This window comes from Saimiri boliviensis, chromosome 2 (assembly GCF_048565385.1).
Source record: "Saimiri boliviensis isolate mSaiBol1 chromosome 2, mSaiBol1.pri, whole genome shotgun sequence".
Taxonomy (NCBI): Eukaryota; Metazoa; Chordata; class Mammalia; order Primates; family Cebidae; genus Saimiri; species Saimiri boliviensis.
Genome location: NC_133450.1, coordinates 142,843,275 through 142,869,318, shown reverse-complemented (window position 1 = coordinate 142,869,318; position 26,044 = coordinate 142,843,275). Strand labels below are relative to the sequence as shown.

The 26,044-nt window shown below is 41.9% G+C and overlaps 1 protein-coding gene across 1 annotated transcript in view; it reads right to left on the bottom strand.

The window, feature by feature from the left end:
- Positions 1 to 26,044, bottom strand: part of MED27 (mediator complex subunit 27) — a 218,977-nt gene that overhangs the window by 137,922 nt on the left and 55,011 nt on the right. The window contains exon 3 of the mRNA XM_003920888.3: positions 14,343 to 14,473. Coding sequence (XP_003920937.1) covers positions 14,343 to 14,473 — 131 coding nt within the window. The remainder of the gene's footprint in view (positions 1 to 14,342; positions 14,474 to 26,044) is intronic.

The window sequence follows — 26,044 nt, the reverse complement described above, 5'->3', positions numbered from 1 at the left end:
AACACTGTAATGCCTCAAGGTTTCGTCTCTGGGGACAGTAAGTCCCAGCAACTCGAACTCTGTGCGGGGACCTGGGGAAGCTACAAAGAAAGAGTTCCCTTCCTTGCAAAGACATACCTGGGAATATCTTTGCCGGAGCCCCAAAACAGCAGGGTAAGAGGGAGTTGGAGAGTCACAAGAGGTTTCAGCTCAACAATCTGTAATGAAGTCTATCTATGGGCTGGGTCCACTAAAAAACCTCCAAAGCTGGTCTGGTTCTATCATGATGTGTCCATCAAGGTCAGAGACTAGGGTCTTCAGTAAGTTTCATGTGAGACCCAAGTTTGATAAAGTCTCTTGGTGTGGTTCCTGAAGGGTTAAAGACATAGTTTCTAAGGGACAAAGATGAACAAGAGAATGGGGATCACCCTGGCATTGACCCCAGAGGAAGGGCCTTCTTCTGGATCCGAAAGAACCTCTTTGCTGGTCTCCAAGGTACAGTGCAAGCTCCTTAAGGGAAACTTATTCATCACTGAATACCAGCACCAAACACTGTGGACATCAGATTTTATTTATTGAATTGCAAAAATGAATAAGCAGCAGAGTGCAAATAAAATAGCAATACAGATAAAGAAGAGCAAGAATCTAGACTTCAGTGCTTCAAAGATAAGTTCTTCTATCAAAAAAAAAAAAAGAATAAGGATAAACTAATTAAAAGCCTGTCACCAGCACCAACTCCAGCCCCACGGCTATCACAGCTATCACATCTGTACAGGAAAGGAGGTGACAAGGTAAGGTTAAGAAACACCATGAAACATTCAAGCAAAACTTGGAGTGCTTAGACTCCTAGGTGTTCCAGCCCACAACTACCGTTTCCTCTGAATTCCCCACAACAACTGATGGAATAATGAATACACAGCAGGTATCCAAAGGACACTCAACAATCAATCAATCCAAAATTGATCTAAGAGAGGCTCTATATTAACGCATTTTCAAAGCCATAAAAGGAAATTCTGAAAACCTCTATTTCTCAAAAGTTAAAGTGAAAAAAAAAAAAAGCTTTAGCCTTTTTCTGCACTTTGCCAAAGATATACGGATGGCAAATAAGCACATGATAACATGCTGACCACCACTACTCATTACGGAAATGCATGTTAAAACCACAGTGAGATACCTGTTAGAATGTCTAACATTAAAAATACTGACAATGCCAAGAGCTGGTGGATGTGCAGCAACTGGAACTCTCATACCCTGCTGGTGAGAAGGTAGAAAAGACCCCTTTTGAAAAACAACTTGGCAATATCTTTTAAAAAGTTAAACACACACCTACCATGTCACCTAGCTATTACTAAAAAGTCTCAGAACTCATTTGAGAAACTCCTCAATCCTTACCCAAGAGAAATGAAAGCATATGTCCATACAAAAACTTGTACGCGAATGTTCACACTTTATTAATAGCCAATACAACCCAGTGTCCATCAACAGATAAATGGATAAACAAACTGTAGTATATCCAATCAGTGGAATACTATACAGCAATAAAAAGAAATAATCTATTGATACATGCAACGATATGGATGAATCTCAAAATGACTATGCTGAGTAGAAAAGTCAGATTTTAAAAACATTTTTTTAGAGATGGGGTCTAACTATGTTGCCCAGGCTGGTCTTGAGCTCCTGAGCTCAAGCATTCCTTCTGCCTCAGCCTCTCAAGGTCTTTAGATTACAGGCGTGAGCTACCACACCTAGCCAAACACCAGATTTAAAAAGAAAAAACAAAACAAAACAAACCCAACAGTATATGCTAGGTCATCTCTATAAAAAACTTTAAAATTAGCTACTTGGGAGGCTGAGGCAGGAGGACCACTTGAGCCCAGGAGTTCCCAGCTGCAGTGAGCTATGATCATACCACTGCACTTTATCCTGGATGACAGAGCAAGATCCTGTATAAAAAAAAAAAAAAAAAAGTGTATGATGTACAGTTCCTCTAATACAGACTTATAGAAAATGCAAACTAATCTATTGTGACAAAAAGCAGATCACTGGTTGCTTGGGGTGAGGGTGAGAGGGATGCTAAAGGGGCATGAACAAACTTTCAGGGTAAGAAATATGTTCATTTTCTTGATTATGGTGAGCAAGGTGATAGTTTCAGAGGTGTATACATATGTCATAATTTATACACTTTAATCAGGTACAATTGATTGTATTCTTTGTAGCTTCAAATAAAGCTGTTAAAATATACATCCACATCAGATCACAGTAAATTAAACCGTATACTTCTGCTTTACATAAATATATTTAAAAGCATCCACAATGACAATGCAGTATGTTTAGTCATAGATACTAATTTGATTAGAAGGATCAAACCATGATTATAAAATAAGAATATATTCAAAAGAAAAAAAAAAAACAACAAAAATCACCAGCCTATCCTTTTCTGTGGATCTGGGCATCATAAGCTAAAACAGGTCAGAAAAATGACTGATATTGGTGATACCAGATATATTTTGGGAGCTGATAAGGAAGGAACAAAGTTAGGATTCACCTTCTTCTAAGTTCCAGATTCCAGCAGGTTTCCATCTGTGGCCTTGAGCAAGTCGGCTCTGCCAACTTTTCCCCCACCACATTATTCATTTCCCTTGTGGTATAGACACTCTGTAACTCTTTGCCCAGAGACCTCCATCCCTGGAGCATTTCTTGCACCCCTTCTGGAGCAGTGGTTCTGAATCTCAGCTGCATGCAGAAATCATCCTGGGAGCCGCTTAAAAATATAGATGACTGGGCCTCTTCCCCCAAAAAATTACCCGTAAGATTCTAATATGTAGCCAGAGCTGGGAGTCACTGTTCCAAAGCCCCCTTACCTCCAGGGCAAAGCTGTGGCCCCATATCAGCTGGCTGATCCGTTTAATTGGCAGCCCATTCTAGTCTACTATTCCTCAGCTGTCAGATGTCTGTAAAGTGAGGACCGGCCCTGACCGCTCTTCCTAAGGGCCAGCAGGCCCTGAGCTCAGAGCTTAATCAAGGTTTAGAAACACGTTTAGTACTCAGCCTCCTCACCACACAAAGAATGTCCAGTTCTTTCCACACTAACCAAAATTAGAGAGATATTTAATGTCTCAGCAAGCTAGAAACAAGTATAATCTGTGCTAAAAACAGGTTTTCCATGTCATTATTCAGAAGTCCTGTGTATCCACTATAAATGAGTACTCTCAGAGTGACTGGTACAACTAGAAAGAAATCCATTCTGCCCTAAAAGACTCAAGCTAGGAGACAAAGCCAATTCCCACGCAAGCCTATTCTCACGTTACTGAGGTCACCGTACCTGTGAGAGCTGGCAGAATCATCAACACAGGTGAACAGAGGAAGTGGCTTACTGTTTCGTGATGACTTATAACCCTAACCAGGGACTTGCTTTCTGGGCCAAAATCTATATGGCAGAGAGAGAGAAAGAAAACGGCATCAAGAAACCATCAAAATTGGCCGGGCGCAGTGGCTTACGCCTATAATCTCAACAGTTTGGAAGGCCAAGCCAGGAGGATCACTTGAAGTCAGGGGTTCAAGAGCAGCCTGGCCAACATGGTGAAACCCTGTCTCTACTAAAAATAAGGAAAAAAAATTGGCCTGGCATGGTGGTACATGCCTGTAATCCAGCTACTTCAGAGGCTGAGGTAGGAAAATTATTTGAACCCGGAAGGCGGAGGTTGCAGTGAACCAAGATTGTGCCACTGCACCCCTGCCTGGGGGACAGAGTGAGACTCTGTCTCAAACAAAAGAAAAAAAAAGAAAAGAAAAGTAAAAAAAGAAACCACTAATATTACTTTCCATTCCAAAAAAGATCTGAAACGAAAGCGTTTCACTTACAACCAGCATTAGCTGGGGATGGCATGGTGTGAAATATTAACAATCCTGAAGCTCTTTGTTATGCAAAGAGAGATTAAAAAAAAAAAAAAGGATCCAGCTTCTATGTGATGAGATGTACTATACAACACTCATTTCTTTTCTTCCTTTGCCCAGTAATGGCCAGTGATGTAATAACCACACCAGACAGCTGTCTTCCTGGATAAAATCACCTTGTAAAGGAGAAATGCAATTAGAGGATGCAATGAAATATAATTTTTAAACTGATTCTGCAGGCTGCCACATTCAACTTAGTGCTTAATGGCCAGGTTCTTTATTACAGTTTTCTATTTTATGCATTTCTCTTTGACTCAGTAGCTATGAAAGACACTGGATTTTGAATTTTAGTCTACGTCACAATGGGTCTGAGATAAACATAGGTCAGGTTAGTAGCTGAGAGTGAGGCCAGCATCAGAAGCAGACAGTAAGAGCTGCAAGGGGCACATTACAGGTGGGCCCGAAGGGCTGGCTAGAGCAATGCTAGACAGGAGGAGGCAGGCAGAGGTGGGGGGAGGCACAGGGAGGTGGGGAGAGGTGGGATGAGGTGGTGGGGCTCTGTCACCAACTCCTCTGCCTGCTCTTCTGGTCTCCCTCCACAACCGCTGGCAGAACGCACCACTCTGAGACTTCTACCTTCTCTAGTTCATGAGCAGCATCAAGCTCTCATCATACAGTTTCAACAATTAGCAACTATTTTTCCAAATTCCCCTTCCGCACCCCACCATCCAGCACTTTTGGGAAGGGGGGATTGGGGTATTTTAAACTGAATCTGGTCCATCAAATCATTTCACCCAAGGCTTAGGGGTACCTCAAACTTCACGTGCTTCAAATGAAACCCATTAATTTTCCGTTTAAATGCAGTAGTACTTTTTGCACCTTTAGATTCCCAACATGGTCAAACGTGTATACCTGGCCTGTGCAAAGTACATACATGCTTTCAGAGTGAACACACACACACACACACACACACACACACACACTCTCTCTCACTCTCTCTCTCTCTCTCTCTCTCTCCCCTCCCCCTCCAGGACTTCCTTCTGGCTTTCTGCCACAGGCCAGTGCTTCCAAAGTTGGGGAAACCAAGTAAAGTCCCCAGGATGCAGCAGGGGAGCAAATCAGTTCTCCCGTCTGTATAAAGTATTCCGTCCCTGACAGGCTACAGACTTCAGTCTGTGGCTTATTAGTTGAACTGAGTATGGTTCTCTCAAGGGGAGAAAAGTAACTTTTACAACATATATGCTAATGAAGCACGACAGAGAGCATTTAAAACAAAATGTCCCTATATTTATTCTCCATAGACAGATTTTTTGCATTAATATTTATGAGGTATTCTTCGTTTATTTCTCCCAGAGATTTTTCTCATGCCCAAAGAGAGGGGATAAAAGATAAGTAACACGAACCAATTATCTTTTAAACAGTTACAAAGGACTATCTTATTTATCTGCATCCTGCTACTTGATTAATCTTCCTAATATACCACTTTCCACATATCAACCCCTGCTCATGAGCCCCGGGGGGCCTGCTTTCCCCGCGGCAGTGCACTGCAAGGCCTCTGCCTGGCTCTGGGGCCTTACTCGCTGCCAGAACCTCTAGATCCAACCCTATCCATCTTCACTCAGCAGGAAGGATCACCACTGCCACTGGGGATATAGACCTGCAGCCTCAGAACCCCACCCATAGGCATTTCTGTCTGTCCAAATGGCACCTGGTTCCTAACCATTCAAAGACCCAACGCTTACACTTCCAATTCACTAAGAGCCACGGAGAGTGGGAACGCACGTCCGGAACATCCTGTGAAAAGATGTTTTCAGCCTCATCAGCCAGGGGAGCAGCACAGAGAGGAACGAGCCTTCAGGACTCATTCATTCAGCCAATAGCGCACAATCAAGACTAGGCTGTAAAAGAGACACAGGCAGCGCCAGTCCGCAAGGAGTTAAAGTCTAACAACACAGGGCAGAAAGTGGCAACTGCTCTGGAAGAGACAAAACTGAAAGCTTACAGCAGTAAGGAGCTCAAGGTTTCTTTCTGCCCAATCACGGAATCACATTTTTCCTTCCCTCATCAGACACAGACTCAGAGAGGCTCTTTCCTCTTCTACCTGCCAATAACAGGAGTACATAAAATAAACGCATAAAAAAGGCCATTTCAGCAACTATTACTGGGTGTGACTTCTCTGACACCTCAGATGAGAAGCTCTGAAGAGCAATGAAGACAAGGTGACACTGGAGATGGGACACATGGGAAGATGATCCCATACCATTGGCCTCAAAATGCCTTCTGAGTCTACTTCAAGGCAAATGGAAGAAAAAGGCAGGAGAAAGAAAGTGCTTGGGCAGTTAAACGTTCATAATCCAACCAGGCATGGTTGTTTTGCTGTTCCTGGTGTGAGTCTGAAAGTGCAGGCTGGCTTCAAGGAACTCTGAATGGCCAGACATTTGACCACGAAGGGTTTCTTTCTGTCACTGTGTCAAGGTGGCCTGGTAATGTCTATAGTGCTCCTGGCCCTTCATGAGCCACAGATATAAAACCTTGGCAGGTATGCCAATTCCCACCAATCTTTTAACTTTTGCACAAAAATTGGCCAAAATTGGGATCTTAAATCTTGAAATTTGTTATAGCCCACTCTTTTGGGAACAGAATAATTTTCCATCTAAGATCCCAATACGGGTAACCCTTGCTGTCTAAAACATTCCTATTCACACTCGAGACACAGAATCGATATGGATAAATGTCTAGGATGAGACTGGTATCCCTCACCATTCCTGGAGACAGCTCTAGTCTTGTAGGAAAAAGGCAAAAGCAGCTGTCTGAGTCAGACAGCTTAAACATGACTGATGTTAATAAATGAGCTTGGGTAGTGTCGGTTATTGGAAACTGATCTCTTCCTTATTAATGTGGTCCCGCAATGGAGAGAAACGATTTCTCCATGTTCTAGAATGCAAACAATGTTTTAATCTTTAATTATATTCTCAATTTCAACTCTTCTAGAGAGTTATAGCCACCTAGGCCTAGGATTATTTCTTTATTACATAGCCTCTCTGCGGTATTTAATGAATATTGTTACTTAATACTTGCCAGTAGGGGAAAGAATGACTTAGCAAATTTCTACCCAAGTTTTGATGACTTTTCCAAAACTCAGGAAACTTACAGCTGCAAAGTTCTCTGTTTCCTTTGTGGGACGTTAGGCAAGGCAACACCTCTGCCCACCGGCCCAAGCTCAGGGTGGGCCAGGCTGGGTAATGAGCTGCTGCCTTTGTACAGTGTCCCTGGAAAAGGAGATGGAGGAAGTGCTCTGCCTTCCAAGGCTCGTGGCAATGAACCAGTTTGCTTCACATTCATGGTTTATTCACTGCTACTTTGCTCAGAGGCAAACTAAACTCAACTCCGATAAAAAGAGATGCCAGATATTCTTGTTCAAGGCTCCTGTCCCATCAAAGTTGAAGAATTTAATATAAATTCATCAGCATAACCAAATTCTACCCTCAACCCTCAACAAAATACCAAGAGTCCAGGAACAAAACAAAGCCCAGGTAATCAAGAAGAAAATCAAGTCCCTGCAAGGACACATGTTCATAGTCGCTATGCAAACGGCATCTATTTCAAGGTTTTTGAGAGGGAACTGCAGAAACCTGGAGTTTTATACCTGTATGGCAGAGAAAGAAAAAAAAAAAAAACTTTAAAAAGGTCTCAAAATGAGCAACAGAAGGGATAATGATGCAATGGCCAGGAAGCTATGAGAAGAGACTTGTTTAATGAGCTTCATCCCGGCAAGTGTTTGTCTTGCTCGGTTTAAACAGCAATGACGACGATCAACCGCTTCACACCTCACTATCGCCAAAGACAGATTCAAGTCTCTGTTTTGCTTTCTGTGATTCCCATTGGTTTAGCATCAAGCAAAAGACAACATGAGCCTCTGCCTTTCAAGAACAGAAACAGCGTCTACCACACACATCTTGGAAGGAATCCAATCATCTGGATAAGCACCATGTGTAATTTTAAGTCAATGATCTTCTTGGGAATTAATGTGCAAGGCGGTGGCAGAAAATGAGCCTCTTTCAGTTAAACCCCCAGAGCCAAATCAGTGGCCACACCAAAGGCAATCTGTTGTTCAAACACTGGAAGCCCAAGGTGTGAGTGCTGTGTCATCATCCCTGTTACCTCCTGGATCGGTGGCACTTCCTTCCAGCAACACTTGCCACTGCCTGCTGTTTCTGTGGTGTTATTGTTACTCAAACCTGAGAGGTAAGTCATCCAAGAATCCAAACGCGAAGTGCTTCTCTGCTCTCTTGAAGGTATTACGAGATATTGAAACAGATGCAAATGCTGAGGAAATGGCACCAGTAAGCTCCAAAGAATATTAAAAAAATACTATTCAGCAATAAAATGGAACCAACCACTGATACATGCAACGTAAAGGAATCTCAAAAACATCATGTTCAGTAGAAGAAATCAGAGGAAAATATTATGTTCTGCATGACTCCATGTATACAGAAGTTCTAGAAGAGGCAAAGCTAAGGCTAAGTATAGAGATCAGAATAGTAGTTGCCTGGGGTAGGAGAGAAATTGGAGACAAGTGTAATCCACTCTTTGGAGGAGTTTGCTATGAAGAAGAGAGACATGAGGTGGGAGCTGGGAGGTGGAATGGGGTAAAGAGACTTGTGTTCCCACAGGAGACTGTTTTCTGGGTAAGCATGTTTTGTCTATGAACAAAAATGATCAGGAGAAAAGGGAAATAATGACGATGTAGGACAGAAAAAGGAGAGCAATGGAGAAATGGCCAGGAGTAGGTGAGAGGAATCCATCAACAAGCAGAAGCGCTGTTCTTAGCTTGGAGCTTGAATAGCTCACCCCCAGGGACTGCAGAGAAGGAAGCCCGGGAATCAAGTGTGCCCTTAATCCAGCAGACAGAATCTTTTCATGGAAAATAATACAATACAAGAGAAACTGCCTGTCCCCACAACTTCCAGGGCATGGTGGTAATATTTTTTAAAGTAACATTTCTGAAAAACTATTTTTTCCCCCCAAACCTAAATAAGATCTAGATTTGCTGGATGAGAACACAATCACCTCTGCTGTCATTGAAAGCCAGCATTTCATCAGGCCAAGTTGTTGAAACTCAGGAGTCTTAGGCCATTCAGCCTGGCCATACTGATTAAAACTGATATTGCATGTTAACACAAAAGCACACAACACCGCATCAGACAATCGAGGCTGCTCTCTGAGACAGAACATAGGTAAACACAGCTACGTCGCTCAAATAATAAATACACAGATATCTCAACATACAACTTCTAGATCAATTAAATAAGACAGTCACTCCAAGCTGATCTCAGTCCTACGAGGCTCAAAAGCCCAACAATGTTTACACAGCAACAGTGGACACAACCTCTTCATGGAAATGATAGTGCCCCCCTTGTGCAAAAACCTTAATTTGAGCACTTCGAAATCCTGGAAGTGAGGTCACTTCTTCAGTGCCCTCCGAATGCTAACATGTGATAAAATATCTGTCATTGTGAATGGCATCTTTATCTTCTATCAAGCTTGTTTGGATCCGGAGAAAGATATGAATCATTAATCCCACGCATCATTCATCCTATGGGAGCCCAGGGAGGAATCTGAGTCTTCAGAGACTACTACTGTTAGAGCCCTGGGTTTTAAAAACAAACACGTCATACGCATTTCCTGCATTCTTGCCACACCTGCGCTCTGGGCACAGTTGAACAAAACTAGTGGTTTTGCTGTAGCAGCCTTAGTGCCATCCAACCACTAACACAAGCCACACAGAAACCTACCCGTCAGTGCACGAACATGCACAGGGTTGCAGAGAAAGGTGTGAGGAACCCAGACACTAGCCTTCACTGCTTTCCTCCACTGTTTAAAAATAAAACCTTTCCTTAGAATCCTATAAGCCTAGGCAAGAAAGCATCTAGCATTCCCATTGAAATAAAGCCTTTATCCTTCATAGCCAGTAGCACAGAAATGTGGTGAAGAGTGGCTGGGCTTCTCCAAGTGGCCCTCCCTCCTCACTCGGCCCGTGGCCTTCTCAGGCACTGGAAGAAGGTCACGTCAGTCAACTTGGCCCATGTTGCCATGATGCTCTGCTCCTTGTTTGCTCCTGTCTCTCCTCAGAGCTTCCCAAAAGCCAAGATCATACCTTATTCATCTCCGAATCCCCAGCACAGTGCACAGAACCAAGCATTTGTAGGCCCTGAGTAAATATTTACTGACTAAATAAGTGAATGGGGTTTACAGGCTCAGCCATTGTTCCTGTGTGCAACGTGATGGTTTTAAAATATGTCCACAAATTCTTAGACACTTCTTTCTTCAAAAGGGAGAGCCTCACCTCCTCCCCTTGAATGTCAGTCAAATGTTGTGACTCATTGCACATGAACAGAATGGGGTAGAATTGATGCTATGTGTCTTCTGAGATTAGGTCATAAAAAGAATGGCTGCAGCCTCGCTCTCATGCTCCTAGATTGCTGGCTCTGGAGGAGCCAGGCGCCATGTCTTGAGGATACTCAAGCAGCCTGTGGAGAGGCCTAGGTGGAGAGGAACTGAGATCTGCCAATGGCCAGCATCAACTTGCCTGCCATGTGAGTGAGCCACCTTGGAAGTGGAGCGCCTAACTCCAGACAAACCTCAGGTGACTGCAGCCCTGGCTGATATCCAACTGCAGCCTTTTGAGAGGCTCTGAGTTGGAACCACCCAAACAAGCCACCACCTAGATTCCTAATTGACAGAAACTTTGAGAGATAACGCTCATGGCTGTTAAAGATAATTAATTAACATAGCAATCTTGGAGGATTTCGGTGTTGTATAAGGGGGTTAAAGGGATTTTCTTAATAACAAAAAGTTAGTTTATAGTTACATTGTGCTTTTTTTTCTTTTCTTTTCTTTGAGATAGAGTCTCCAAAATCTCAATGTGTCGCCAGGTGGAGTGCAGTGGCACAATCTCAGCTCACTGCAACCTCTGTCTCCGGAGTTTAAGCAATTCTCCTGCTTCAGCCTCCCAAATAGCTGGGATTACAGGCATCTGCCACCACACCGAGCTAACTTTGGTATTTTTTTTTTAAGTAGAGATGGGGCTTCACCATGTTGGCCAGGATCGTCTCGATCTCCTGACCTTGCAATCCAACCAGTCTCAGACACCATGCTCAGCCACACTGCACTTATAATAAAAAATTCTGTGACAAGGAGTCTTCTATAGATTACAACCATAACATGGATATTGATATGTAAATTTGAATATTCCATAGATCAAATTATGCTCCCTTAAATTTCACAACTATATTCAATAAGAGGCTGAAATATGAAATAGAACAATCCTATAATATACTCCTTTTTGGAGATTTTAAAACCTATTTATTGCTTTTAAAAACTATATGTGACATATGTATAGAAAAAGTCTAAAACAGTATCTATCATCATCTTAAAAACTTTTTCAGATAAAACATTATTTTTTAATGTTTTTGTCACCTTTTTTTCAAAATCTGTATTGTATATATACTATTATTGTTCTATTTCCCAACTTAAAAAAAAAATGTTTAGGCCAGCAGTCATGTTGCATTTCTAGCCAACATCAAACATAATGAGTGGCACATAGCTGGTACTCGACGGAAGTGCAGCGGCTCACATCTATAATCCCAGCACTTTCGGAGGCCAAGGTGAGAGGATCACTTGAGCTCAGGAGTCTGAGGCTGCAGTGAGCTGTGATCACACCACTGCACTCCAGCCTGTGCAATGGTGGGAGAACCTGCCTCTAAAAAGAAACAAAAAGGGTAGTAGGGGAAGCAATGTATGTCTTTTAGATATAGATTCTGCCTATTGGACGGTAGTTCTATAACAGGATTCCAGGACAACATGAGCCCAAAAAGCTCAATGATGTGAAAAAGCAGCAGTCAATTTTCACAGGAAATAGGCTACTAAGTATAGGAAATCATTGCTATGTTGTATTCTTAGGACATAGTAACCACTTTTCTCTTTGAAACTATTTTGAGTGATTTATTATAAATTTATAATGACAGTTGTGAACACCTCTTTCTCTTTCTTCTTCCTTTTTTTTTTTTTTGGCATGAGAACAGAGTCTGTTGATTGTCCTGATGCTTAAAATAGTTTCTAAGTGTTCTCATAATAGCATGTCACCTGTAAACAGGTTTCAAGCCAATGCAAATTAACAAATGGTGAACAGATGGACTAAGAACTGACTTTTGTCAAGAGAGAGTTAGCAACAAACACTTTTTGGCTCCAGTCTTATGGGACCATTAGAAAGTCTTTTACTTCTCTCCAAACATCTTGCCTCAGTAGACAATCCATGCGAGGAAAATGACAAGTTACAAGGCCTGTTAGACTTTAGAGAGCTGAAAGTTGAGATTTGCAGAATCACCAAATCAACACATGAGATACAACAGGTAAAATAATGGCCTTTAAGAAGCGTTCTGCCAAATAGTAAAAACTCTGTCTTGCATCACTAAAAGCAGCTGTCCCTGTAGTGAGCTTCTTTTTGAAAAATATGGCACCTGTGCATGCAAACAGCAGACACAAGCTACTTGTAGAGGCTACTTATGTTCCTCCTATTCAGGAAGCAAATGTGAACTCTGAAGAAAGCCTGAAAATCCCAGAAGTGGTGGCATAAGAGTGTCCACCGGCTACAGAAAGAATCCCCAGAGCAGTCACCCCTTGGGGTCCCCCCAGCTCTTCACTGGTCTTTCTCCTCCTCATTCGCCAAGTCTCTACCTCATGATGCCTCCTCAGAGAAGCCTTCTTTGATCACCCTATTTAAGCAATATCTCCAACTCCCATACCTTACCCCACTTGGTAGGCCCTTCCTAGCACTAAGCATAACTACAAATTACGGCATTAATATATTAATTTGTTGAGGGGTGCTTTTTTTGTCTCTTCCCGCCCCTGAAATGAAAAGCTTAACAAAGATGGGACGATGTCTGTCCTGCCCATGTTCATATCCCTGGGGCCTAGAAACATGCCTGACACATAGTAGATACGATAAAGATTTGCTCACCAAACAGAAAATGAGACCTTGGACAAAGGTAAACAATCAAGTCGTATATGGGAACACTCCCTTAGACTGGAAAAGAAATGCTGTTTGTAAATGAGGATGGAAACAGAAGAAGGTGCAAGAGGTGAGCAGGACAGGTGAGGGAACACCTTTTGGGTGTCTGGCCCTCCCAGAGGACTGTGCATGCTGACAGAAAAGCTCTCAAGGGACTGATGTGCCCACATGTCTCATTCCACATCATCGAGTGAGCCTCTGCAGTCATCTACTAGGGCTTCTAATACAAAAGAACCCAACAAGTTAAATGAACCAAGTGGATGAATCAAGTGTGGTGTATTCAAAGGAAGACTACGCTGCAAGAAGAAAAGAATAGACAACTGGATGACTCTTACACATGTTATGTTGAGTGAAAAAAGCTGATAGGAAAAATGGCACTGCATGATTCCATTTATACGCAAGGACAGGCAATATTAACTGTTTAAAGAAGTCAGAATGGTGCTGAACTTGGGAGGAAGGCAGCACAGGTACTGACAGAGAACAATGAGGAGGAATCCTTATGGGATTCTGCAAGTGGTGGCTACACGGATGTAAACAAGTGTGGAAAAAAATCATTACGGTATACGCTCTGGGAAGCTTACTGTATCTGTTATCCTTCCTAACAAGAAATTCCTAACGGGGAAAAGAAGAACACATATAGGAGTATTTTTTAAAAATGAACGAATGAGCCTAGCATTTATTCTAACCCCAGCTCTAGCAGGTTCTCTAGGTAGTCTGCAGCTTAACCAAATGTGCTCCTCAGCTGTCTCATTTGTAAAATAAGGACAACTGTACTCATATTCCGCCACCTTTGGGAATGTGATTAGGAAACAAATAATAAGCTGTGAGGTCTCTTAAAATCCTAGGTGGAAAAATCACACACAAAATGTGTAAAACGATCTGCATTATAGCTGCTTCACAAAGATCTATGCAAAGTATGTTACCATCGTGCTTGGTTTCTAATTCTAATAAATGCCTTTTTAAAGGAAAGAAATAATTTTGGGTCAGGCATGGTGGCTCATGCCTATAATCCCAGCACTTTGGGAAGTCAAGGCAGGTGGATTGCCTGAGGTTGGGAGTTCAAAACCACCCTGGCCAACATGGTGAAACCCCATCTCTACTAAAAATACAAAAATTAGCTGGACATGATGGTGTGCACTTGTAATCCCAGCTACTCAGGAAGCTGAGACACGAGAATTGCTTGAACCCGGGGGTGGGGTGGGGGGCAAGGTTGCAGTGAGCCAAGATCATGCCACTGTACTCCAGCCTGGGCAAAAGAGCGAGACTCTTGTCTCAAAAAAGAGAAGGAAGGGGGGAGGAGGAAGGGAGGGAATTCTGAAGAAAACAATAACTTTCCACTAGCCAAAAACAAGTAAAAGTTTTCCTAGTACTAAAGCAATTTTTGAAACCGATCACTCACTGAGGTGGTAAGACAAGAGTTGTGGGCTGAGCCTTTGGTCTACGTTTGGCAGATACTCCCATCTGATTGGCGGAGCGCTTCAACGACTGCTGGTTTAAAAGGCCAGATGCTAGTCCTGCGTGGTACTGCAGCTGTAGAGAAAAACAAAACAAAAGGGGAAGAGAAACAGCATTTGGTAAAAGCAGGACAAACGGTAATAAACTAGCAATGCTTGATAATCTCATCTCCTTAGAACATTTGAAGTAACGTCAAATACTACTGCTCACATTCTGCTTCAAGGAATTCACCCGTAAAAAGAAAATCAGACAAACAGGAAACGAAACAAGAACAAGACTATTCATCACAGCCTGACATCATGATGAAAAACGGGAATCGGAATGCCCAACGACTCACTGGGAAACTGATTAAAATATGGAAAGAACTTCACAACATCAGTTTGCTGAATTAAAAGAAAAAAAGGTTCCACTGTAAACAGAAAGGCACTTAAAAAATGTTCTCTAAAACCCTAACTATATTTTTCAATAGAAGAATTCCAGTGATTTTTACTTTCTTCTTTATTTTTCACTACTATTCATAGGCTTTATATAAATGGTTTTAAAGCCTACATCATTTTTTAATAAGAAAACCCAGAGGTTTTCCTTAGAGACAAAGTTAGTTCTGGGAACTCTTGCTACCTTCATGTCTTGCTTATAATTAAAAAAAAAAAATCACAGAATTTGTAGTCTACTGCAGTACACCGTGACCTTGACATGGCTTATCATACACAGATTCAAACATACTATGGGTCTGCACTCAGAACCACTGAGCTATCTTTTCAATGGTTAAAGTACAAATACCAGTCATAAGAACAAGCTCATGAATGTATCTTACAACAATATATATAAATGGATACAGGCTAGAGAGAACTGAGTGGAGAAGTCAATTTCAAGTCCATGGACGTGCAATTGGAACGATGTCATGAAGGTAAAGAAGCAGCATGCTTTAAATGTGTCTGGTGCCAGCATTCTTTGCTTGATCCCTGGACAAACCGCTGAGCTTCACTATGACTTAGGACAGACAACTTTACTTCTCCATACTTCAATTTCTTATTGGGAAAGAGTAATGATACTGCATAGTTCTAAACCAAACAAGACTTTGAATTATAATTTATGTAAAATATAATACATACATTTAAAGTGAACAGTTTAATGAGTCTTGACAAATGTTTATACTTGCATAACTACCACCTCAATCAAGATAAAGAAACTTTCCATCACTACAGAATGCTCATTTGTGTCCTAATGAAGTCAATCCCCTTAACTCCTACCATCAGGAAATTCTGATTTAAAATATAACTCATCATTCTCACTCCTTGCCAAATGAAGCTTATAACCAATTTGATGTGTGACAATAACTTTTACCTTTCCTTTCCAATCCCATATTTTGTGTTTCAGATCATAACGGTTGTCATCAATATCGCTATAATAAAATTATCCTTGAAAGGTATCCCAATTTTGAGTAGATGTAAATAAAAGATTCACATGTGAAAATGCCAAGCTAAGAACTTGGATTGAGACCATTTATAACATCCAATATGTTTCTTCCTGTCTTCTCAAATTAAGCAAGGTCTTTCAAACATTTATTTAGAATTAACTAAACATACAAATAGTAATTCATTCTAAAGCTCTGAATCAATTTCTTCTCGAAATGCTCTTCCCAGGCACAGATTTTCTTTGCCAAGTCAGCTGCATTACAACTCATGGTAATGAAACTGGTGACCACCATCTAAAAGGGGCTGGGCCTTAGATGTAAAGGGCAATAACGTTCTGAAAAATAAATGGCCTCACCTAAAGCAATCGGGCTGCATGCAAATAGAGAGCAAAGAAAACAAAACCAATTGAAATGATCTGCTCCTGGAAAGTGGCTATAAAAACGAGGACATCCACTGACCCAGTACGACTGAAGTGTCTGTATTTGGAGCATCCATATTGGTTTTGAACAGGCTCTAGATTTACGTGGTCGATTTGCTGTGGGAGCCTTATGGCTGCCCGATACAAGACAAACATACATCATATTCATAATAAAGACGGAGCTCTTTCCAGGGTGGAAAAGCGGGGGCATAATTTGGCTCTAACAACTCATCTTAGACCATTGAATTTTGCTCAAATTTGTTTTTTTCCTACAGATTTCTTAAATGGGAAATCGATGGAGGCAAGGGACAGTACAAGTTTGAAAGACAATGTTTCAAAATGTCAGCTACTTGGGTTTCGATCTTCCCTGCCAAAATTTGCAATGAGTGCAATATGCATGGGGCTTTATGGAATTACAGGGAAAGACAGCTTGGCAGGGGCCTCCTCCTGGCTCAAGGAATCGTCTGTCCTTTTGGCTCTCCTCCTTTGTATTTATTAGGGTCCATGCAAGCTCAGCCATTCCAGCCCTGCTGACTCTTTGAGTGGAAGAGTCCTGCTAACTATGCAGAGTGGCAGGGTGACATGGCCCACCTGGCATCAGTTTGATCATTTGCTCAAACAAACAACAACAAAAAAACCCAAAACAGCAGAAATGTGTGCTAACTGCTATCTGTCTTTTAAAGAGTTCCTTTGAAACCTCAACCATCTTGGATGCTCTCAATTATTAGTGCATCTCTAATAGCACACAAAGGTGGAAGGACTCTTCTTCCCCCAAAACAAAGTCTGCCCTTGAGAGCTGACTCATAATGATTAAGCAGCACTTGTTAATCATATATATGTATCCCAGTTTCCAGGAACACGGCTCTGATTGTCAAGATCTATAAGGGGCCCATTAAATATTTACTGAACCACCTTTATAATGGGAGAAAAGGTCAAAGTTAATAAAACTGACAGGCAGCTCCTGTCCAGCTGCTGGATTTATACATTATTTAAGCACCAATACTCCATTCCATGGAACACAGTTTAGATCTGAAGAGACTCTTGGAAGATGTTCACTCAGCCAATGGTTCTAAGACAGCAGAAGGGAGTTCAGAGTGAATCTACAAACTAACATTAGAAACATATCACTCCCCAAAATACTGCCATAAGTTAATTACAGGTTCTGTAACATTTTCTATAAAAATGTATTTCAATAAACATACTTCTCTCCAAATGTCTGTGGCATGGAAACAACTCTATTTCAAAAAGCAACTTATCAAATTCTAATGTGATTTTTCTATCCAAGATCACTTCTCCACTAACCAGTAGGAATAAAAATGAAAGAAGAGAAATGATCCATTCTTTTAACTTCTATATCTTACAAGTGCAGGGAATAGGAGTGTTTACGTGGTAAGTTGGAGGAGGAGGTTCATGATTTACTAAGTTACTGCTCCACGGGAACAGCCATTCAGTGTTGCAGTGTTCTTGGCATTTTTTAGAGTATTACTCTCAGTTACAGTTTTGCTGTCTATTAATTTCCACTTTCTATTATCTATGAATGACCTAGGATTTTTCTATCACTTCTCAACCTAAAGCCCTTTCTAACCAATTATGTATACCTACTAATTACTGCAATACCTGAGATAATTTTAACAACTAATAATGATCTGAGGAAAGACCAATTCGAATTAGGAAAACTTTGATTCACTGAATAGTTTTTGAAATGACGCTGTTTTAGTCATATTGAACATGTGAGAGGCTCCAAGTGGCCAGTCGGGGTCCTGATGAAATGTAAGTCGGGGATAAAGGGCCTCTGTAATCGGCAGCCTCTTTGGAAATGTGCTCTTGGGCTTTGCTAGTGGCAAGACTGGGTGACCTTACACATCTCCTGTCCCTCTCTAGAAAACACGCATGATATTTTCTCCGAGAACCCACCAAACTCTAAAATTTGATTCCTTCGTATTTCTAAAGGTAGAAAGGTATTTGATATGAAGGAACGTCCCCACAATATTAACACAAGAGACTTAACAAATCTTTTTCTGTAGGATAGCCAAGGTCTTTATAGAATCTTCTTTTAAAGAGTCCAAACTATTGGGGTCAAAATTCAATTCGCTTTAACATGCTTCAAATTACAAATAACAACATATACTGGAAGGAAATGATATGAAAGGAAATGATAAAAACAGGATTCAAATACGAAGTTTCTGACTGAAATCTTGGGTTCAGGAAATGAGAAGAACAATGACCCCTCCCCCATTCCTTCTCCACTTGCATGACGTCTTCCACATTGTTCGGAATGCTTCCACCTGCTCCAAAATACTAATAGGTAAATGTTTTGCACTGGACCAAAGTTTTAAAAGAGAATAGAAGGAAATTCACCAAACCAATCATGTTCAATATACTAACTAAGCCAGTGGCATTCAGTTAGGCCTAGCACTTAACAGCTGAAACGTGTACTGGAACCTCCCTGGGGTCCACGCTACAGCACCCCACCATATGCAGCACTGCTCTGCCCTTGCCACCTGGCCCGAATCCCACTCTCAGAGAACCTGACATTTGAAAATCTCAAAACCTATAAGCCAGATCAATCAAGATTTGATTCTTCTCACTATGAAAATCAGTATTTCCTTCTCAAGGATTCATCAAAGGTTTCTTTAAGGGTGAAAGGCAAAAAACAAACAAACAAACAAACAAAAAAACCTCTCCTGGCCATAAGTTATAATTCACTTTATTTTTTTCAATCACTTTGCATATAATCACATATAAATAATAGCATAGAACTAAGTTATAATAAATTCTGCCTGGCTTAGACCAGAGGACTCACAGAACAGAAGAGATCAAGAGGGTAGGGAGCCTCACCATCTCCTCTGCCAGTCACTCTAGGCCAATTTCCTTCTCCAAACACAAAGCACCTGCCTGTACTGGGACATATGCCCAGGAAAGGCAGCCTGGTGTTATTCCTGGGTCTGGGAGTGAAGCTGCCACCAGGGAGCCTTATCTCTAGGGCACAGACCTTGCTAATGATGACTCTATTCTCTACAATGTCTAGGATAGCGCACTGAAAAAAGGTGACGCTAATTAATTTGTCAACCAACAAGTAGACTGGCAGATTCGTGGGAATGCTAGCTTGGCTTGGCACTGCAACCAATCTAGAACAGACTGGCTCCATGTGACCGTCCTCTTATGGCTGGCCTCTTATGAAAGCAAACACACTGCTTTCTAGGTGCTCACTGTCATGATAGAACCATAAAAGAAATCTTTTTTCCCCTTATTCCAGTTGCCCAAAAAGTGGGCATGTTCACGGGCTTGAGTTCGGATAAAGGGGTCCATAGGGACTGCACCTGGAGGACTTCAAATGACAGAATTTAACAACAGAGAAAGGCCATAGTAGCTGCCAATCTTCCCCCTACCCACAGCCCCATTTCAATGAGAGGAGATGCCAGCCTTAAAGTGGTCACTGATCCCACGTCACACCATTCACAGGAGGACGGTGGGTCATAAAGGGTTTGCCTTACATTTCTCTATCCTGCAGGGATGGGTGCGCTCATCTTTCTAACTGGAGGTACTGACATTTATCTCCCCTTCGGCAACAGAACACAGCGATCCCTCCTAGACAGGAGCTGGCCCCTGCCACGGAGGCGGCCACATTCCCAGCACCGGCCTCTCCCGGCTCCTGCTTCTGCCCCTCACTCTGCCCTCTTGCAGGCGCTGAGACCTTGCATACTTTCCCCTCCCACTGACTCCAGTCACGTGTTAGGTGGTGAGTTTGAGGAAGTTTTAAACTCTACTGTCTCCAAGTTTTACTATTTAGGGTTACTTTAGAGAAAGGAAAATTGGGAAACCACAGTTTCGTCAGAATATCTAAATTCCAGATGCACTGTGGCAAGTTGAATGTTCCTAGCAGTTTTGATAGGGCTCTGTCATGGAGCAGTTGTGCTACTGTCTAACAGGTTTCCAGAAATTCTCATGTTGTCCAGGAGATTCCACATGTATAATCTGTTTCTAATGAAGAATTCTCTTTGTGAATGTGTGTTATATGTAATGATAGCAAGCAAGGACACTAGTGTCACTTCTCCCGCAGATCACTGACCAAAACGGCCAGAGCTGGCTGGTGTAAGTGCATTGAAAACCCTTCTAACGTACAACAGAACACGCCAAAGCCCACAGACACAACCTGAGGACATAATGACACCTGGAACAATCCACACCACGTACGCCTGGATCGAGTCACATCCCACACAGCTGGGTTGTGTGTGCGTGACACTGGGAGGTAGGGTGCTAATATGAGAGTCTCACACAGTCATACTTCCCCAGACCATTAAGCTTTCAACTAGAACAGATTTGTGAAAAATCAGGAAATTTTGTCACCACCGTGAGTTGCAAGGACCTTTGCCCCTCATTACTGAAATATGTTTTGTTTCCAGCTAATGAGAAAGACTCATGTATCACAATGGAGCTCTGCTGCTTCTTTTGAACATAACTCTAAGCAAAATAACAGGCAAGCTTGTCTGGTATTATCTGTGCCAAGGAAAACAGCTACAGAAAAATACCATAAATCTAATTGTTTTGCTTGGGTTTTAATCTAAATATCAGATAATGATATTACCTTCTTTCCTCCTTTTATCTCCTAATGCTTCTTTCAAATAGCCACTAGTTTACAAAAAACTCCTTAGACTTGAGCTTTTATGGGTAAATAATCTTTTTACTGGTCAAAACAGCATCAATAAACCATAAGAAGGAAGCCTCCAATTTACCTGCTTATTTGTTCTCTCCTGGAAGCTTGGTTTCAGCTCCTTCAATTACTAGGAAGGCAGGACACCAAATCAGGGCTGTGCTTCCTGCTCCACTATGGCATCATTTACATGCTAAATGCCATTTGAGTTTCTTTCTTCCCTACATATTAGTGCTCAAATGTCCAAACTTCAAAAGCTATCCAAGAAGTAAACAGAGACGATGGCTAGCAACCTTTTTCTTTCTTAAATATCTGTAACGGCTAGGGTTGTTTAGAATTGTTCTACTGCAACTTTCCAGAATTTACACCTTTATTAATAGGCCTTGCTCCACAACTGCTCCTGTTTACACTACAGCTGTATGCATGTTATCATCCTTCAGAGATGCCAGTCCGCTAGGAGTTATCACTCACATAGCTGAACAGAGTCACTAACAACGCAAACTGAAAATGTGGCTGACAATGGAAGAAATAACCATCATAGGGATTATTTGTAAAGGGAAAGAGAAAGACAACTGAAGAAGGCGGGTGGGGGGAGGAAAGATGAGCAGCTAACACTAAAACAAAAAACACACAAGGGTATATAAGAATTGGTGTTTTCCAGTCTCCCAGGAGCCCCTCTCACTTCACACCAGGAGCTCACCCCAGCTGCCTTGCATGGTTTCAGAGAGCAGTGGACAGGGTCATAAAGAAAGATCACGGACTGAATGTTCTGGTCTCCCTAAAATTCTTGTTTCAATTCTCAATGTTTCAATACACATTGGCCTAATTCCTAATGTGATGGTGTTTGAGGGTGGGGCCTTTGGGAGATAACCAGGTTTAGATAAGGTCATGAGGGTGAAGCCCCCATGATGGGATGAATGCCCTTATAAGAAGAGGAAGAGATCAGATTTCCCTCTCCACCATGGAGGATATAACAAGAAGGTGGCCATGTGCAAACCAGGAAGACAGCCCTCGCCAGACACCAAACCTGCCAGCACCTTGCCCTTGGACTTTCCAGCCTTCTGAACTGTGAAAAACAAATGCTTGTTGTTTACCCCCATCTACGGTATTTTGTCATAGAGGCCTAAACTAAGACGCATGGCCACTTAAGAAGATGCAGCCCAAAAAATAAATAGGACCAACGCAAAATTTCTCTGCTATAAAGTTACTACCAGAGACTGGGTGATTTATAAAGGAAAGAGGTTTAATGAGAGCATCCTAACAGATTACTGACAGGCAATGACAATGAATGAGGATATGACCTCAAAGAGGGACAATATGGTGGGCTATCTTGTTTGCCTGTTTCTATTAGAGGGAGAAGGTCATGTCAGATGCACCATGATGATCTTGCCACTAACTAAGGTTGAACCGTCCCAGAATCCTTATCCATTTGCATATTATACTTCTGGACTCAAGAAAAACAGATTGTGTATCTGATCTTTCTGTTATCAACCAAAGACAGAAGTAGCAGGAAAGAATGGCACATCTCAGGATTATCTTCATATTCCTACCAGAAATGTAGGACATTAGTTTTTAAACATATAAAGGCCTGAATCAAAAGTCTACAAAGTAAGGCTAGAATTATGTCTGAGGTCCTAACACTGAAATTCTGTATTATAAATATTACTCTGAGCAGTCTGAGCTTGACCTCCTAGTACAAAAATCAACATCGGTGAAATTTAAATAAGGAATGCAAACATTTTACCAGTCACCAAAAGTCTCCAATTAAGGCAGCTAGTGAAGGGCTGGTGTATTAGCCCATTTTCACACTGCTATAAAGATACTACCAAGACTGGGTAATTTATAAAGGAAAGAGGTTTAATTTACTCGCAGTTCCACGACTGGGGAGGTCTCAGGAAACTTACAATCATGGCAGAAGACGTAGGGGAAGCAAGCACTCTCTTCACATGGCAGCAGGAGAAAGAAGAAAGTGAAGGAGGAACTTGCCAAACATGTATAAAACCATCAGATCTCGTGAGAACTCACTCACTATCATGAGAACAGCATGGGGGAAACGGCCCCCATGTTCTAATCACCTCCCACCAGGTTCTTCCCTCAACATTTGGGGATTACAATTAGAGCTGAGATTTGGGTGGGGACACAGAGCCAAACCATATCAGCTGGAGCAGGGCTCCCTGAGATGTCTTAGACCTAGTAAAAGTTGAAATCAAATGCAATGCTAGAGCCCTAACAGGCACGTGAGCATTTACTGACATACAATACTTCATTGGTTTTTCTTTCCTTTCCAAACACTCATAAGTGAGGCATGGGGGGAGCAACTAAATATTCCCATGTAAGAAATATGACCCTGGATATTTCTTTTTTCCCCCCAAAAGAAAACAGACATTTTTCAACTAAGCAATGAGTACAACGAGAACCACCACTGGACATTTCTATGTCTCAGTTCTAAATACTGAATTCGAGGCATCAGGCACTCATTGCCAAGGTATCTATCTAATCAATAAACTAATAAACATGATTTTTTGAAAACTGCCAATCTGACATTTTATGAACTTCTTTTGTGGATAGTGTAAAGAAGGGATGGCTTCTCAGAAGAGAAAAATGAATTTCTATGTACCTCCCAGTCCATTTAGATTTAGTTGCAGAGTTTATCTAGTTCTTTCTTTCAGTGTCATGAAATGCCTGTTTCTGCTCTAAGCACCATTTTCATTACATTTAGATGCAGCCCCATCAGCCTCCTCGGCTTCCCTCCATAAACCAACAGTCTGCTGGGAGACAACTGGCTGCAAATCAGGGATCTGATCAGCCATCTCCTACCCCCTGCTTACTGGGGGTATACAGTCAGAAGAGGCAGGGAAGAAGGAAAGGTAGTGAAAACTCACACGGAAGGAGACAGCAAAACAAGGAGCCATATAATCACTAACGGGAAAAAGATACACGACGATGATGTCAGAAAAACAAAAAGTAAAGCAGTGGCAGTGAGACAGCCGCTTAGTTAGGAGGCATGCAAGAACAGAAATCAGGAAACAGGAGAGAGCGCTTAGGAAGAAATTATTTTATTGATCATTTTTAACAACTGCATTGTCCTTTTGGGAATAGGAAGAACAAGGCCCGGTGGCTCAGGACTATGAGGAGGCAGCGGGTCCAGGGAGGCATCTGCTTTCCTTTGCACGTCGCCATGAAGCAGCAAAGGCTGACACTCTGGAGGCAGTGTGGCCTAATGCACAGAAGACACAGCCTTGCAGTGAGATGGCCCTGAGTTCAAACCCCAGCTCAACATGAGTGATTCTGGGTGTTTTTCCTCCCTTCTGAGCCACTTTCTTTATCAGCTCAATAAGAAAGGCAATGTTCAACCTCGTAAAGAGAGAGTTGTTTTTACGTTTATGGGGCACAGTCCCTAAGGCGGGCTTTCAAAGTGCCTTTTCCCTATCTCACAACAAACCCACGGAGGGCAGTATTGTCAGCCTCTTCTTACAGATGAAGAATGGCTGTTGGAATTAGGTGTGCAAAAGCCTTAAGCAGAGTGCCCAGCACACTGCAAACAGTCAAAGAAAGAGCTGTTCTTGTGATTTTCACAAGTGACCATACCTAGAAATTTGTTTCCTCCAACAACACCAGAAATGACTCACTTTTCACAAAACTGATTAGAATGATCATCTTTTAGAGTGACAAAGCCTGTCACTTTAAGCTTGTCAGATAATAAACTGATAAACGTAATGAGAGAAAAGGAAAAATATACCCAGTAGGTCATTCTAAATGAGTAGCTGTATTGAGGAGGAAACCCAACTCAAGAATTCTTCTCATGCAACTGAGGAAGACAATCTATTACAAGATGATGCCTCTTGGTCAATTCTGAGTAAAACACTCGGGGAAAAAAATCCTAAGGACAATTGTGTAAGGCCTGCAGAAACAAGGTATGCACTTTAAATGAAACGCAATGCCGAGCATTAGTTGGCCAGATCCTTCTAATATACTGTGGAGATTGTTCTTTTTAATCTACACACAACCTAAATGCCCAGAAAGCTGGCTCAAGCTTGATGCATTAAGCAATCAGGTTAAGAGTGCTTCTTATGCATCTAGCAAAGAACCCGGTACTAGAAGATCAAAGTTTCTCTCCAGGCTCCCACAGTACTTTTTGTTGGACTGCTAAAGGATTTCAGTTGGTCTATTTAAGTTCTGATTGCTACACACGGGATATGAGAGTATGAGAAAAGGTAATGCAGGTGGAAGCCTGTGTGTCAGGATTTTCCCACATAAATACAAGACTACAATGTTTCCCCTTGGAAGAAAAAAAAAAAGCCAAAGTCAGACGTATTAACGATGGCATGTTTTTGGTTTAAAACAAACAATAGATCAGAATGAATTTTCTACTGATCAATAAGACCTAGGCAGAGAAAGAGTTCTACTACTCTTAATCTAATTAAGAATGTGAGTTTGCAGTCAACCATCTGGATATACACCAGAGGCCCTCTCCTTAACCACCTCTATGACCCTAGGAGAGTTCTTCAACGTTCTGAAGCCTGGGCTCTCTTCTACTACTGGGGATAACACTGCTACTCAATACTATTCGATTACTCTAGAAACAATCTCAGATTTTACTGAGCAAAATCACACTCCGGTTCTTGGAGTTAGTGAGGGTTAAGAACATGAAAAGGACTGAGCAAAGTGGCTGGCAAAAAGCACATATTCAATAAATATTATTACGATTCGTGTTAATAGGCTGTTAATAATTCAGCCATTAACACTTAAGCTAAGTCTTAGGATTGACTGTGCCAATAACTAGAAGAGCTGTGTCTGATGACAAAAACCTGAGGGAAGATAGACAAGTCAAACCAAGTCTGTTCCTGGTAGATTTGGGGAAGGGGAGTGCACAGGGATGGCTGGGCCATAAGAGAGTTGAGCCGGATACAAGAAGGGCTTCTCCGACATGCACGCTCCCTGCTCCAACTCCAGTGATGCTCGGCAGCCTTACTCAAACTTTCCAAAATCTGCTGTAAGGAACAAGCTGAGCAACCAAAATGAGGAGCATCAGCAGCCAGCTGGGAATGCCCAAGACGGAATATTCACACGTCCATCCAGAGGAAGAGCCCAAATATGGGAAGTCGCCTGCTTTGGGACCAGGAGTGAGAAAATAATAGACAACTTGTGTGACATCTCGTGTG